Below are 14,758 nucleotides of genomic sequence, written 5' to 3'. Positions count from 1 at the left end.
GAGCTTGAGGTGACAGAGAGGTAAAGGACAGGGGCTCTGAACTCAGAGAGAGTCCAGGCGAGACCCAACTGCACAACCCACATGCGGGGTGCAAGGGGGCACGATGCTTCACCTCTCTGAGCCTCAGTTTTCCCTTCTGTAAAGCAGGAGTCACAATGGTGCCAACAGTTAAGTGAGATAATTAGTGCACAGTTCTCGGTCCCTCCCTGGCGCACACGCAGGACCCCACGTGTTGCATCTGTGATAATTCTGATCATCATCATGGCGGTCACCAGCTTTCTTAACTGCTGTGTCTTTCTTCTAAATGGGCTCCGTGGATTGCCCATCTGGGCTACGTGTACTGGATAATTCTTCCCTTAAAGCCTCATATTTAGTGATTCCTTAATTCTAACGCCTGCTTTTCTGTAGGCAGTGGGAATGAATGTCATTAAAAATTTTGTTTCTACTTTTCAGGATGATCTTGAATGTTCCTTTCCACAGGTGTGGTGTGTTCTGTTTGCCCATGAAGTACACTCCAACACACACACACACACACACACACATACACACACGCATGCGTGTGTCCAGAATGCCCTCCATCTTCCCCTTGCTTAAATTACAGCTAATTCCATGACATCTTCTTTGATCATTCTACTTGGAAGTGATTTACCTCTCTCCCTTTTTTTCAAATGGTGTTTTATTGTTCGCCACTCTTCTGGTGACTGGAAAGTGAAGTGATCTCTCCCAGCAGTGGTGGGCTTTTGAATAGTAGGGCCATGCCATGTGGAGCAGGGCGAGTTATGAGAGAGCATGCTTAGGTCCAGGCCCTGTGAGGAGTTCTCAGCCTGGGCTGCCTCCACTGACCGCCCCCCCCCCCCAGTACCCTGGGAGGGAGGATGACACCAGCTAAGTTTATGGACCACCTCCGTAAAGGTGCCCGGCCTGGGATGAAATGCCAACCTCACTGACACTTGCAACGACCTGGTGAGGCTGGTGCGTACAATGGCGGACATGGTACATGGCCAGAGCTACCCTTGAAAAAGCTCGGGAAGGCACCACCTCAGGACCAATGCAGCATCACTCAGTAAATGCAACTGAGCTGGGTTCTTTCCTCAAGCATCAGAGCCGTGGCCGCCCATGTGTGCGTGCCTGGAGCACGAGACGGAGCAGTGAACTTGTCTTCAGAGGCGGCAATGGTGCCTACGAGGTCTGACAATTAAGTTCGCGAACTTGTTGCTCACTTTTTTGATATCAGAGGGATTATTCATTATGAATTTGTACCAACTGGACAAATAGCTAACCAAGTTTACTATTTGGAAGAGCTGAAAATGCTGCATGAAAAAGTTAGATGAAAATGAGCTGAACTTTTTGCCAACAATTCATGGCTCTTGCATCACGACAATGCATCAGCTCACACAGCACTGTCTGTGAGGGAGTTTTTAGCCAGTAAACAAATAACTGTGTTGGAACACCCTCCCTACTCACCTGATCTGGCCCCCGATGACTTCTTTCTCTACCCAAAGACAAAGGAAATATTGAAAGGAAGACATTTTGATGGCATTCAGGACATCAAGGATAATACAACGACAGCTCTGATGGCCAGTCCAGAAAAAGAGTTCCAAAATTGCTATGAAGGGTGGACTAGGCACTGGCATCAGTGCATAGCTTCCCAAGGGGAGTACTTCGAAGGTGACGGTAGTGATACTCAGCAATGAGGTATGAAGCACTTTTACTAGGATGAGTTCGCAAACGTAATTGTCAGACCTCACAAATACATCTGCTTTTAGCCACTGTAGTCAACCTCTGCTAACAAGGCATTTAGACTATGCGGAGTACACGGAGTCTGAAACCGACTGAGGCAACAGCAGGTGCCCATCTCCTGTCTCAGGGCCACGCCAGGAAATGTGCTCTGGATAGAATGGATGGTGGAAACAGTAGTGAACAGAATACATGGCAGCATCAATAGCAATTATTGTTTTTTTCTTTTAATTCTTTTTCTTTAAGTTTGTCTAGTTAAATGCATCTACGTTTTATGTACGTTTGAAGTAATCCTTCTGTTTTCCTCTTTAACAGATATGGAAAGTCCCCTTGACTCAGTGAGAGTCCTAGATCATACGTCCTTGCCTAAGCTGGCACATGGCAGAGACATTATATCAGAAATTAAACCCAGGTCTGCCCAGCACAGCCCCTCTCTCAGCCCTGGGTGCCCACCCAGCTCACTCATGAACAATCCTCTCCTAGCACCTCTAAGGAGTTAAACCTCAGCTTTATCCCTTTGAGACAGACTGAGGGGTGGTTGGCGAGCGTGAAAAGGTCAGGTTCCTCCCCCCAGCAATGCACTGATGTGGGAAATTGTCTATATTTTAGGTCAACTGTCAAAATAGATTTTCATCAGCAAAGGCTCAGCCAAGCAGGAATGTGGTGTAGACACGTGGGTGCCAGGAGTTCTAATGGAAGCCTACTTGGACTCACGGTAGAGTCTATGACCCCTTCGTTACCCCTCCCACCGGGCTGGGGTGGCTGGGACCAGCAGGGTATCACCAACCCTGTCGCTCTCTCTGTCTCTCCAGTCCTCAGAGCTGAGCTTCCTTGTTTACTTATTTAGAGCCCAGCAGAGGAAGTGGTAAAGGAAACTTGCTGAGTCGTTTTCTGAGAAGAGACCATATTTGTTCGCAGAGGAAGACGTTGCTTTCTGGGATCTGGTAACAGCAGAAAAGACGTTTGCTCCAACAAGGCTGTTCCAAAGGGTAACTGGAAGTTGGAAGAGCCAAGGACGCCTCCACACCCTCGATTTGGAGTTCTCTGTCCATGGGTGCAGCGCCCACTCTCAGCTTTTGAGCTTCCTCTGGGAGAGCAGCCATGGCATTGAGGAATGTGCCCTTCCGCTCAGAGGTCCTGGCCTGGGACGCAGAGAGCCTTGCAGACTATTTCAGGAAGGTGAGCCTTGCTTTTTGTCGGTGGCGGGACTGGCAATGTCCTCGGTGGGCTGGACAGAGGCTTGAAGATGGAGTCCAGGCAGCACACGAGAGGCAAAAAGATAGCAATGGCACTTCCAACCTCGCAGCAACCTCACCAGTTGTGCGAGTGGCATGTAGCTATACCTACACCCCTGAGCGTTCCTGGTAGTGAGAGCTGGGGAGAAGGGAGGCCCTCAAATTAATATGCAGCTCGTATGTGCCAGGGTTTGAGTTTGTGCTCTCGAGGCTCTGTCCCATTTAATACTCTCCAGTATTGTTGTTCCTTTGACTCAGCTGCAAAATAAGTTCAGCGAGGTTCAATGGCCCAAAGCCCCAGGGACTGCATGTGACTGAGGCAGGGTTTCAGTCACGCTTGTTTGGTTTCAAAGTCTATGCTCTGAGATGCAGAATTGCTATAACCACTCGTGAGATCAAGGCTACTTACTAGAAAGGGAGAAATGGAGTCGGGAGGCAGGAGAAAGAAAAGGCAGGGTAGGAGGGATGAAGGCTGTGATGAGCAATGCAGGAGGTGGCAGCGGGGCAGTCGGTGCTCATGACCCTGAAAGAGGGGTCGCAAGCCCTTATATGGGACAGAGGCTCGTTGAAGCTTTGAGAGTCTTGTGAAGCAGGTCAGAAAACTGATAGGAGCCCAGGTTATAGCCAGGGGAACTGAGCTCCTTACAGAGGAAGAGGCCTAGCCAGGCAGGGTCAGAGGCTAAGCTGTGGCAGAGCTGAGGCCTGAATGTTGCCGTCCTGCCTTCCGGACGTGGAGATGCTCAAGGATCCCTGTGCTCGGTCATCTGCTGCTGGGACCACAGTTTATATATCTATTTGGGCAGATCCCAAGCCACATGACTCAGTAAGGGACCCTGTGTCCCTGTCCAAGGGATACAGAGTCTTGTGAGGGACACTTGATTCTCCCACACCCCCATCCCTGAAGGCTGGCAGTAAATTCAGTTGATGCTCAAGACTGTTATAAAGAGGAGACGTTAAAGTCAAGGCTTAGAGATCTAAGTCAAGTTTCTGTTTTTTTCTGGGGTTGGAATACTCTCCTTAGGACACCGAGCCAAACCTGGGGCCTACAGGGTACCAAGGAATTTACTATGGGTGTTAAGATTGAACAACTGACTTTTGAAGGAAGTCTCTACATACTTATCTTAAATGTAGATCAAATAAACTAAGGCACAAGGTGAAATTTGCCAAGATGCTACAAAGGGGCATGTTAACTCCATAAAGAAAGGAGAGACGAATTAGGGAGGGAAACCCGGGGACAGACTGAGAGGCACAGACAGGCCCCATCTCCAATGTGAGAAGGAGAATCGCACCACCCAGTCCAACAAGAGGATCCCTGGGTAATGTCCCCCTTGGCACAGGGAGATAAACCATGGGTTAGGGATGATTCAGGGAGCATGGCCTCGGCCTGAGTTGGGGTAGAGAGAGCTTTCTTCTTGGAAATCCCAGACTCTGGGACAAATTCGCAGCACCAGGACAGGTTACTGCTCTCAGCATAAAAGGGCAGAGGAGAGGAAGAAGAAGACGGAGGGGCATCTGTGATCTGGGAAGTCCCAGCCTCCTGGACTCAGAGAGGCACCCTCCAAATCCTGAGCACCTGAGTCCTCAGAGAGAACGTAACAATTGAACCAGCATGAACAGATCTCTTGGGGATGGACCCTAGCCACCCGATGCCCTAGTTACAGGATTGATTGTCAGGTGCAGTTTCTAAGGAAGCAGTGGGGTCAGGCTTTCCTTGGAGACACCTCCCCAGCCAGCTCTGGAGTCAGACACATCTTAGTTTCACTCCTGGCTCTGCCACCTGCTAGCGTGGTGACCTTCCTTTAGTTACTCGACATCTCTGTGCCTCAGCTTCCTCACCGGTTAAATAGCGATAGTAACTAACCTTGTGGGATTGTTGGGAGAATTAAAGGAAATAATGGGTGTAAGGCATTCAGCAGAGAGAGGGACAATTCATGTTCAAGCTTCCCTTTTTCCTGCTCTGTTCACTGGACCCTCGCTGGGGTGCCCAGGCAGACTGGCAGGTCTTCGTGTCTTACTATCTCAGATACGTTAGCTCATCTTGCGTCTGGAATGTGAGCCCCTGAGGACTGAAGTCATGTTTTATATTCCTTTAAGCCCTCCAATCCCCTTCGACTTAGCAGGACAGCTTTCCTGGGCTATGCAGTAGAGAAGGCACTGGCTCAGAGCCCTGGCTTCTACTCCTAGCTGTGTCCACAACTTACTGTGTGACTTGGGGCCAGTCCCTTCCCCTCTCTGGGCCCCAATTGTCTGATCTACAACCCGAGGTACGGCTCTAGACCAGTGCCAAGCAAAGCTGGGTGCTCATGAGAATCATCGAAGTCTTTGCTAAAAATATAGACTCTAGCCCCCAGGCCCAGATGTTACTGGATCACAACGAAACTTCCAGGGAAGTTCCGGTCTGCCAGGTGATCTGTCTTTCTAGAGTGGAAGTCAGCACGCTGCAAAATCAGAGCTACATCTGATAAAGATGACAGTGAACTTGATGAATAAAGGCGGTTAATTATTCCAAGAATGACTGACAGCCCACGGCACGCAGATAAGATGGAGGCTCAGGGCTCCTCAGACGTTGCTTGTGTTGCACACAGGCCTCTGAATCAGCTTTCTGGGAGCTTTCTAATAGTCATCCTACCCTTTCAAGCCAAGGGTCACAACAATTGAGTTTACTTTCTAGTCTCCTTGGCCATGAGAAAATACCATGATTTAAAATTTGTACCCCCCCCCGAAATCCTCCACAAACTGTGAGACTCACACTTGTGAGAAGAACACAGGATTCTGAAGGACAAACATTTAACCTTAAATACTCCAGCCCAAAACATCACATTTAGAGATGTGTCCAATGCAAATGCTTGTGCTATTGAGGACGAGGTGAAACAGGTACCTGATAGGGTTGCTGATTAATGCGAATCCTTAGGAAAGCAAACCAAAGCCTAAAAGTTATCATTCCTGTTAATCCTATAATTCTAGTCTGAGACCAATTTATCTTAAACAGAAGGACACAAAACCGGATGCAAAGGAATGTCCACGATGCCCTATATTTTGACCTGGATGGGGTATAAGCTGCACTTAGACTTGTTTACTTTATTGTGTGTCAGTCATAATGTGATTAACCTAAGGGAGCATTTCTAGACAGAGGCATTAAAGCTTTGTTCTGCAGCCCGGCTGTCACCTCTGTCACCTGCTATCATGGAACCTCCTATACGTTACTTGACTCTCTGCACCTTCAACCGTACATCTGAAAATTGTCAGGATCAATGACTTAAGATTGGTTTAAATACTTAGAACAGTGCCTGCCATAGAGCAAGCATTTGGTAATTATTCGCGGCTGATATCATCGTTATTGGAGCAGCAGTCTGGTAAACAACCTAAATATTCAGTAATGAGGGAGTAATTAAACTAGTGTTTGAAATAAGTTTGCGGTAACACGAGGCAGCTGCTTGCATTGTCATTTTAACCTCATTGTAAGATAAAAAGTCAGAATAACAAGATTGCATACATAAAAACATGGTCTCAACTCTGTTTAGAAGTATGCTTAGAAAAAAGCATCGAAGGAAACACCACCAAGTTCACTGGGGTTGTCTTTGGGTGGTCACAATGGGTGCTACTTATTTTCTTCTTTCAGCTCCTCTCTAGCTTCCTGAGGAGCATATCAGCCCTCTGCCGCCTGGAAGGCACCCTCTTTCTGCAGGGGTTGGCCCCGAAGCCTGGGACCAAGGCAATTTCTCTATTTCAGAGAGTCCCGAGGGGTTAGTGAAAGCAGGGCTGAGGTGGGGACAGGCCCCTCTGTGAGACAGGGGAAGGAGGGGGGAGGCTGGCTAGCCACAAGTACCACAAATTGCTAAGCTTCTGGGGCTGGCAAGGGAGGGGAACCAATGGCGTGAGCCTGCCCGCACTGACAGCACCGTCCCCTCCTCTTCGCAGCTGAACTACAAGGACTGTGAAAGGGCCGTGAAGAAGCATCACATTGACGGGCCCCGGTTTTTGGTGAGTGTTGGCCAGTCCGATACCTTGAGACCAAAGCTGTTCTGAACTTTAATCAGTGGCTGCAGGGTCCCCTGATCTACCTTGTCCCTGAGAATGCCCAGGGTCAGTGCCTGTCTGCAGGATCCCCACACCCCCACTTTGCCTTCTGCAGAGGTTTTGCATGAACCCCTCTCTGGCCACCCCTCAGTATCCTTCCATTTGGGATACCTCCCAGGTCTTCCACTGATACCAAGGTACATTCTAAAGTCAGAGCATAAAGAAGAAATTCAAGTATAACTAAACGCCCCCATCACACGCCTTGAAAATCTATTTAAATACCACCCATACTTTGAGAAGTCCCAGGGGACAAAAAGACCACCAGGGAGAACAGAAGATTCTCTTTTCCCAGCTCGAATTCTGGGGTATATACTCGCGGAGTGGAATAAAGAGTGGAATCACCCTTATTATTTCAGTCATGTCCCTTTCTTACTATGCAATTCACATAATTGGTTTGGGGCCGATTAAACACCCGTGATAGGGCTCTCTCCCCTTCACCTAGTGCAGAAAGCTTTAAGTGTAGACTCAGATGTAGCTGTGCGTTAAGGACGACGCCATTGAGTGAAAGAGATGCAGCTCTAATGGTGGGGAGAGAGGCTTTGGGCGCTGGTTGGGGATGTGGTCTGAGCAGTTCCTGTGAAATGACACCTTTGCGAGTGTGTAAGAGAGACCCTGACTGCACAAATACATCCCTTCCGGACACATTTCTTCACCTTTTAAAAAAGAAGGGGAACGAGACTTCAAAGGTCTCATGGGGTGGATGTTTCTGATTTGGATTTGGAAGGAGGAGGGTAAGTTGAGCTACACTTTCCTGCAAGGCCCAGTCAGCAGCAGTGCGGGAACTGGGCCATGAGACTTCAGGGCTGGAAGGGGCCAGAGAGGTGGTACGCTCTGGCTCTCCACCCAGCGCCAATCCATTTCCTGTGTTGCATCCCTGCCACCAACATCAGCTTGATTTCCTCCAGTGATGATGATCTCACTACCACCCATAGTCATCCATCCCTTTCTGGGAAGCTCTCAAGTGTGACACTGAGACCAAACCTGTGTCCTTTAAGGTCTGAGTTTCGCTTTCATATACCGTGTAAGACATGTTTATTCACTGTTCCACCTCAATCAATAATGCATTCACCCATCCATTCACTTGACAAGCTGAGCTCCTTTTACACACCAGAGCCTGCCACGTGCTGGGAATACAGAGATGATGAAGATGGGATTTTTACCTCCCCAAAGCTTGTTTTAGAGCAGAAAGGTATATTGGGGGAGGGAATTGAGGAACAATATACAGAAGTGTGGCGTGATGTTCTAAGTCACACACCCAATAATTGGACTAAAGCACACATTTAATTTAATCTAACACCGCATGAGTTTTTAACAATGTTATTTCTTCATATTGAGCTTTGAGCTAATAGAATTCCTGGAGTTTCATCGTTCTTGCAAATTACTGCTAAATTGAACTGTTTCCTTCTGGTGCCTTTAGCATTGAGAACAGAGACTTATCAGGGCCAAGTGGGAAGGAGGAAGGGCATCTTTGAGGATGGTCCTGGTTGCGGTCCTGATGCCCTGAGTCGCCTCGAATAAGCACTTGTCCTTTCTGAGCCTCCCCTTGCACCCTCCTCCATTCACTGAGCACATTGCACTGGGTGGCAGCGGGTGACAGTCCTTTCCAGCCCTGAGAGTCTCCCCATACTTTCCTTGTGAGCCTCAGGCCTGTGAGGACAGGGTTGTTTCCTTGGTTGAGAGATGACATCTGAGCAGCTTTGTCTCCTCTGCTCCCCTTCTGGAACCTGACAGGTCCTCAGAAAATGCTGCATATTCTGCTCATTGTATGAACAGGGAAGTGGAAAGAGGGGCACGAGGACGGATGGGAGAGCAGGGAGTAGAACATGGGGCCTGCTTCAGCAACTGGGGTATTTAAAAACAGCTTCTGTTGAAACCCACCCTCTATCCCAGCTACTCTGGGTACAATTTGAGCTCTGATTTGAGTTCTAATTTCTCATCTATCACTTCTACTTTATAATATCCAGGACCATTCTGCTATTGAAGGTGAAAGTGAAAGGCCCTTGTCTTTCCCCCTCCCTCTCCCCCTTTCTTCCTCTTTCCTTCCTTCCCCTCCCTTCCGCTCTCCCTCCTTTTCCCTCCCTGCCTCCCTTCCTTTTCCTCCAGCATAGGAGCTAGCAGTTCCCTTGAATCTGTTTTGCTGCCATTCTGTTTTCCAGTGAGAAGGGTGGAACCTTGTCTTATGGGGAATGGGGGTGCTATGTTTCCAGACCGTTGAAGAAAATGTGCTTGGAAACTGTATCAGTTAGGAAGGCATGTGGCTACATGTCACAGAAACCTAACCCCAGTGGCTTCGCCAAATTGAAGTTTATCTTCCTCAAGTGATAAGAAATCTAGAGGTGGGAACTCAGGGCTGGTGAGAAGTCACTGAGAACCCAGGCCCCATCTAGCCTATGGGAAAATCTGCGGCTTCTGTCCTAATGGTGGCAAGATGGCTACTCCATCTCCAGGCATCACATCTGCATTCCAGGCAGGAGGAAGGGGAGATGGGCAAAGAGTAAAAGGTGCACAAGTGCATGGGGAATGCAGCTCCCCCCCACCTGGTCATCAGGAAAGCAACAACTTCTAGAGGCTCTATCCAGTAGACCTCAGGTTATATCTCACTAAACATACTGAGTCCTATGACTTCAGCCATTTACAAGAGAGTCCAGAGTGTTATATATTTTGAACAGGGCACATTTGCTGCCCTGAACAAAATCCAGATCTTGTCATAACCGAGAAAGAGAGAGTGGATATTGGGTAGACAGGCAGCAGCATCTGCCACATCACCTCTCCAGGCAGGGCCGAATTGCAGCTTTCCCCTCTCTCTCTCATGCCCCTCTTGAGAACACTCAGCATATAATCATATTCCTGCAAAGCCCCAAATCTAACTCCAAGTCATCGTACAAGTAGCCCAGAGTTTGCTGAAGGTGCTTGAAAGTGGTGGAGGAGAGGATTATATCACATAGCAAAAGCTCCCAAAGTCCTGTTTACACATCTCTCATCTTTTCTCCCAGTTCCCGTCCCTGTTCTAAAGGGCTTGCTCTTTCCTAACATCCTGTTGCTCTGTGTCGCCAGCCATGTTCACGTCCACCTTCTCTACTCTGTTTCCGAAATTCCCTCAGCTTATGTACCCGACTCAGCAAAACAGAAGGTGGTAGCTAGCTACCCCGTACTCAACTATCATCCCCCTGGCAGCCCCCAGGAAGCCATCCGTTCAGAACGTCACACTCTGAACACAAATCTTAGTGCACCCCTGAGAGGGGGTGGTTTTGGGGGCTCAGTAATATTTAAAAAAAAAGGAAAAGTGAAGAAACTTGACCGAAAGCCTGATTTTCTCAGGACTCTTGGAAGACTCCTGCCTCAATCCTGCCACAGGGTCTGATGAGGGGCCTGGGTCAGCCACTGCTCCTAAGAGCTGGAGCAGATGAGTCCAGTAAGCACATTTCTAAGATGCCCCAGGCCTGTGCCAGCTGGACTCAAAGGGAAGTGTGTCCAGCTCCTCCCAATGGGCAGCAAACGACCCTCTAGGCAGCTCCCAGTCCAGAGGGGAGAGGAGGCAAAGACACTAAGCTCTGAGAGCCAGCCAGACCCCAGCTGCTCCTCCCCGGAGGGAGAATTACTCATCTAACTCCATTTCTTACTCATATTACAGTGTGTCCAACATGCTGTCAAGCACATGCTATACATCATCTCATTGGATCCTCTAGACCCCCTCCTGAAAGGTGGCCATTATTATGGAAATAATTCCCATTTTTACAGAGAGGGAAACTGAGGCTCAGAGAGGTTATGTATGTGCCCCAAATCTGACACCTGCTAAGTAGAGGAACCAAGATTCAAACCCAGGCTTTCTGACTCCAGAGCTCCCATTGGAAACACCCAGCCTCCGGCCTCAGTTAGAATGTCAATGGAGCCCCTTCTTTTTCTCAGCATCGATTCTATAGAGAGTGTGCCCACCCTCTTTTTTGTTCCCAATATTGGTAGCCCTGCCTTTCTACTTCCCTTCAGGCTGTCTTCTCTCATCCTTCCCACCCTCGTCCCCTCCAACATAGGTCACCAGGACCCTCAAAGGGCTCAGACATGGGAGGAGGGAAGTTTGCAGAAAGAAAATTGACTGCAGCTGCCACAGAGCAGGGTTCCAGCCCCAGCTCTGTCCCCTACAAGCTAAAATTCCCTCAACACCCCAAGCCTCAGCTTTCTCATCCATCAAATGGGAATGCTGGTGGTTCCTACATCACCGAATTGATGTGAAGATTAACCGAAGTGCTATAAGGCAAAGACCCGAGTCAGTTTGTCACAAATACAATTTTTCTTCTCTCCTTCTTCAGTTCCCTCAGGAAAGCCTGTTTATTACATCCTCAAATCTAGAGAATTCTACCAAGAAGCTTGGTGAAAGAAGTGATTAGGGTGTGATGATAATACAAGGGCACAGGTTCCTTTGTCAGGCTGGCTTCTCACAGCTGCTGCGCGCATACAGAGACGAGAAGGCCCTGATGTGTGGGTAGGAGCCTAGGGCGGAGGTCACAACGTGCCAGCTTCAGCCCACAAAACAAATTCCGTTTGGCCTCACAATTTTGCTCTTCTAGTGTTTAAGTGAAAATTATTGGTCCATATATGGAAATCAACAAATTCCACATAAAATCCATATTTTGGAATTCCTTTTGAACAAGTAGATCTGCCAACACCAGGCCTGCAGGCTTTTATGCGCCATCTGAAAACTGCGCACTTTGAGTGGGTGGGTGGGGTGTACCCTCCAGGGGGCCGCAGTTCCCACGGCTCCCTATTGTTCCATACCTCACTCTCCCCACCTGGCCCAGAGCCTTTCCTGTGGATTGTAACCTGTTGGTGTCTTCATTTCAGAACCTGACAGAAAACGACATCCAGAAGTTCCCTAAGCTCCGGGTACCGTAAGTACGCCCCCTGCTTCCTTGGGTGGTTTGGGGAACAGAGATTGGAATGGGGAGCGGGTCAGGGGAGCTGAGTCAGTTATGTATCACTGTTGGTTTGAAATAGGAAAGCGAGCAGGAAGGGCAAACAAAGACAAGAGCAGTGTATGGGGAAGAGAATTTACATGAGTCGGTGAAAGGAAGTAACAGATGCAGCCCAGCTGGCATGTTGGCTGCTCTTACCAAAGAGAAGTCCCACTCTGGACCACGTTTTCATTTCCTCTCTCCCGCGAGGGGTGGCTTAGGCCTGTGAAAATAGCACCAGAGTCAAGAGGCCTGAGGTTTCGTGGCGTCATCACAGACTCAGTGATTGCTTAAGTTTTCTGGACCTCAGTTTCGAGCTCAGTAAAATGAGAGGGTTGGACCATATGAAGAACGGTGAGTAACACCATTTTGTCTGCCAGTACTGACTGCTTGGGAACGGCTGTCAGGGGCATTGTGTTGAGAAGTATCCTAAGGAAAGCGGGGGTGTGGGGGGGTAAGGGCCTGGCCCATTACTGACATCTGACATGGGTGCTAAAATGGGAAGTTGCAGTATGCATATCATCTCATGTGTTTTCCAATCCTCTAGTAAAGCTTATATACTCAAATGCTTACAGGAGACAGACAGGTGATACAAATGTGTAAAATGTGTTAAAAAAAAAAAAAAAAAAGCCCTTTCGATTCCTCTTTCATTTTACCACCTTTGAATGAAATATGGGTTTGGAGAAATGTTACCCCACAGTAAGAAAAATAATAACACAATTATGATGATAAAAAAAGGTAATCAACACAAAGCCTCATTGTTGGAGAAACCATAGGGAGTGGTGGAGACTGACAAATCAGAATCATATTTTCCAACCCCAGAAAACAGCAGCTACTCAGCTCCTGTCAGTGTGGACCCAATGATGCCCAATATTTGAATTTACCAAAAGTAGCTAGAAATATTGGTTTTAGGTGATATATCTCAATTTTTAAATGTTGGCTCAGATGTTTTTAAATATTGTGGAAGCCGAAGTAAACCTATCTATGGACTAGATTTAGTCTGGGGGCCACCAGTTTGCAACCTGTACTCTGGAACTTCTCCGAGGTCCTTTCTCTTGTCTCAGAGCTCATAGTAATGAAAGGGAAGTAGGCCAATGGAAGAAGAGGTGGGAGGTCTCATGAGTAGGTCGGACTGCCAGAGGAAGTCAATTCAGGAAAATATGACTCTCAGGTTTCCCTCGCCTCAAAGACTGACGGAAAAGAAGGAAATAAGGATTTGCCTCTGGTGCTGTCTATCTCCAGGGACAAGGGTTGTTGAAGAACAATTATTCTTCCTAAGGGTTTTTTCTAACCTCTATGGCTATTTAAATGTAAAGTAAATGAGAAATTCAGTTACTCAGACGCTAGCCACCTAAAGCTGGTGACCACCATCTTGGAGAATGTAGACAGAACATGTCTATGCTTGCAGAAATGTTATGCTCTAGTAAAAAGACCACAATTCTATATAAAGGAGAGAACTTAACACACAGAGTACAGCATTGGTGGCTGGTGGGCCAGAATCAGCCTGCAGACATGTTCAGTTTGGCCCGTACAGTGTTTTAAAATCAAGGAATGTTCCAGAAAATGCAGCTCCTCTATGGAGCTGGACAAATGGAATATTTGGTAATCCAGGGCTCATATTATATTGTGGCAACAGTCAGCTACATGACTGTCCATGGCTCTGTGTAGATGGGGTTTATGCCCCCCCCCACCCCCCCGTGTACAGTGGTCTCCACCAGTCCCTAAGGGATTGTCCTAAGGTGCTTCAATCATTTCTGTCATATGAATGGAGACTTCAGCTTTCTGGCAAACAAGAAGTAGTGAGACCACCCCGCTACCTGAAATAACCAGATAAAATATGTGAAACAGCAGTTTTCAAGGCATGGGACACCAGACGATGAGAGATAGCAAACAAATGCAGTGCTCTTTAGGATTGCTTACTGCTCTGAGAGTCTCCAAACCATGGTACAGAAAGCAGGGAATACAGGTGGAGTCTGGTGAACTCTGAGTCGAGGAGACAGGGCGAAGAGTCAAGAAGTCTAGAGTTCACTGAATGGGCATCAGAGAAGGAAGAACTGCCCTGAGAAAAAGTTCTGGAGAACTGCAGAGGGTCCCCCTTCAGTAGAGTTCTGATCAGTGCATGTGTGTAAGGAGACTACCTGAAAAGAACCACTCAACTCTAGAGGTAAGAGCAGCCAGGCAGAGGGCTGGCAATCGTGCCTGTTTCTACCAGACAAATTGGCAACATCCAGACCCATCGTCATTGGGTAGAGTGCACAGAAAGACCTTGCCTTAGTAGTGGGGAATAATTAGCCTGAATCTAAAAAGTGTCTGGCCCTCCCTAGTGAATCTTAAGAGCAAGACTGAAAAAATTAAAAAAATCAAACCAATTCAAGTAACCTAACTACATCCCCAAACAAAGCTCAGAAACATTTATAGGAATGTAAAAATATCCATCACCCAACAAAATAAAATTTACAAAGTCAAGCATCTAATCAGATTAATAGGTATACAAATATGCAGGAAAATATGACTTACAATGAGGAGACAAACTGACTCATCAATGCCACAGATATTGGAAGTAACAGAGAAGGACGATATAACTGTAGTCCATATGTTCAAAAAGTTAAGTTGAGGCATGAGCAATACAAAGGGACCCGAATCGAACCTCTAGAGATAAAAGCTATAATGTCTGGGATGAGAAATGCACTGCTTGGAATTAACAGCAGATTAGACGTTGCAAAATAAAATATTAGTAAACATGAAGACACGGTACTAGAAACG

At 47.6% G+C, this 14,758-nt stretch overlaps 1 protein-coding gene across 1 annotated transcript in view; it reads left to right on the top strand.

Moving 5' to 3' along the window:
* Positions 1-2,584: 2,584 nt before the first annotated feature.
* LCP2 (lymphocyte cytosolic protein 2) overlaps positions 2,585-14,758 on the top strand; it is a 40,395-nt gene continuing 28,221 nt past the window's right edge. The window contains exons 1-3 of the mRNA XM_019741050.2: positions 2,585-2,916; positions 6,891-6,953; positions 11,886-11,932. Coding sequence (XP_019596609.2) covers positions 2,839-2,916; positions 6,891-6,953; positions 11,886-11,932 — 188 coding nt within the window. The 5' untranslated portion in view covers positions 2,585-2,838. The remainder of the gene's footprint in view (positions 2,917-6,890; positions 6,954-11,885; positions 11,933-14,758) is intronic.

The sequence above is a fragment of the Rhinolophus sinicus genome, linkage group LG10 (assembly GCF_036562045.2).
Source record: "Rhinolophus sinicus isolate RSC01 linkage group LG10, ASM3656204v1, whole genome shotgun sequence".
Lineage (NCBI taxonomy): Eukaryota > Metazoa > Chordata > Mammalia > Chiroptera > Rhinolophidae > Rhinolophus > Rhinolophus sinicus.
The sequence above is the reverse complement of the archived record's forward strand: the minus strand, read 5'-3'. Positions and strand labels throughout refer to the sequence as shown.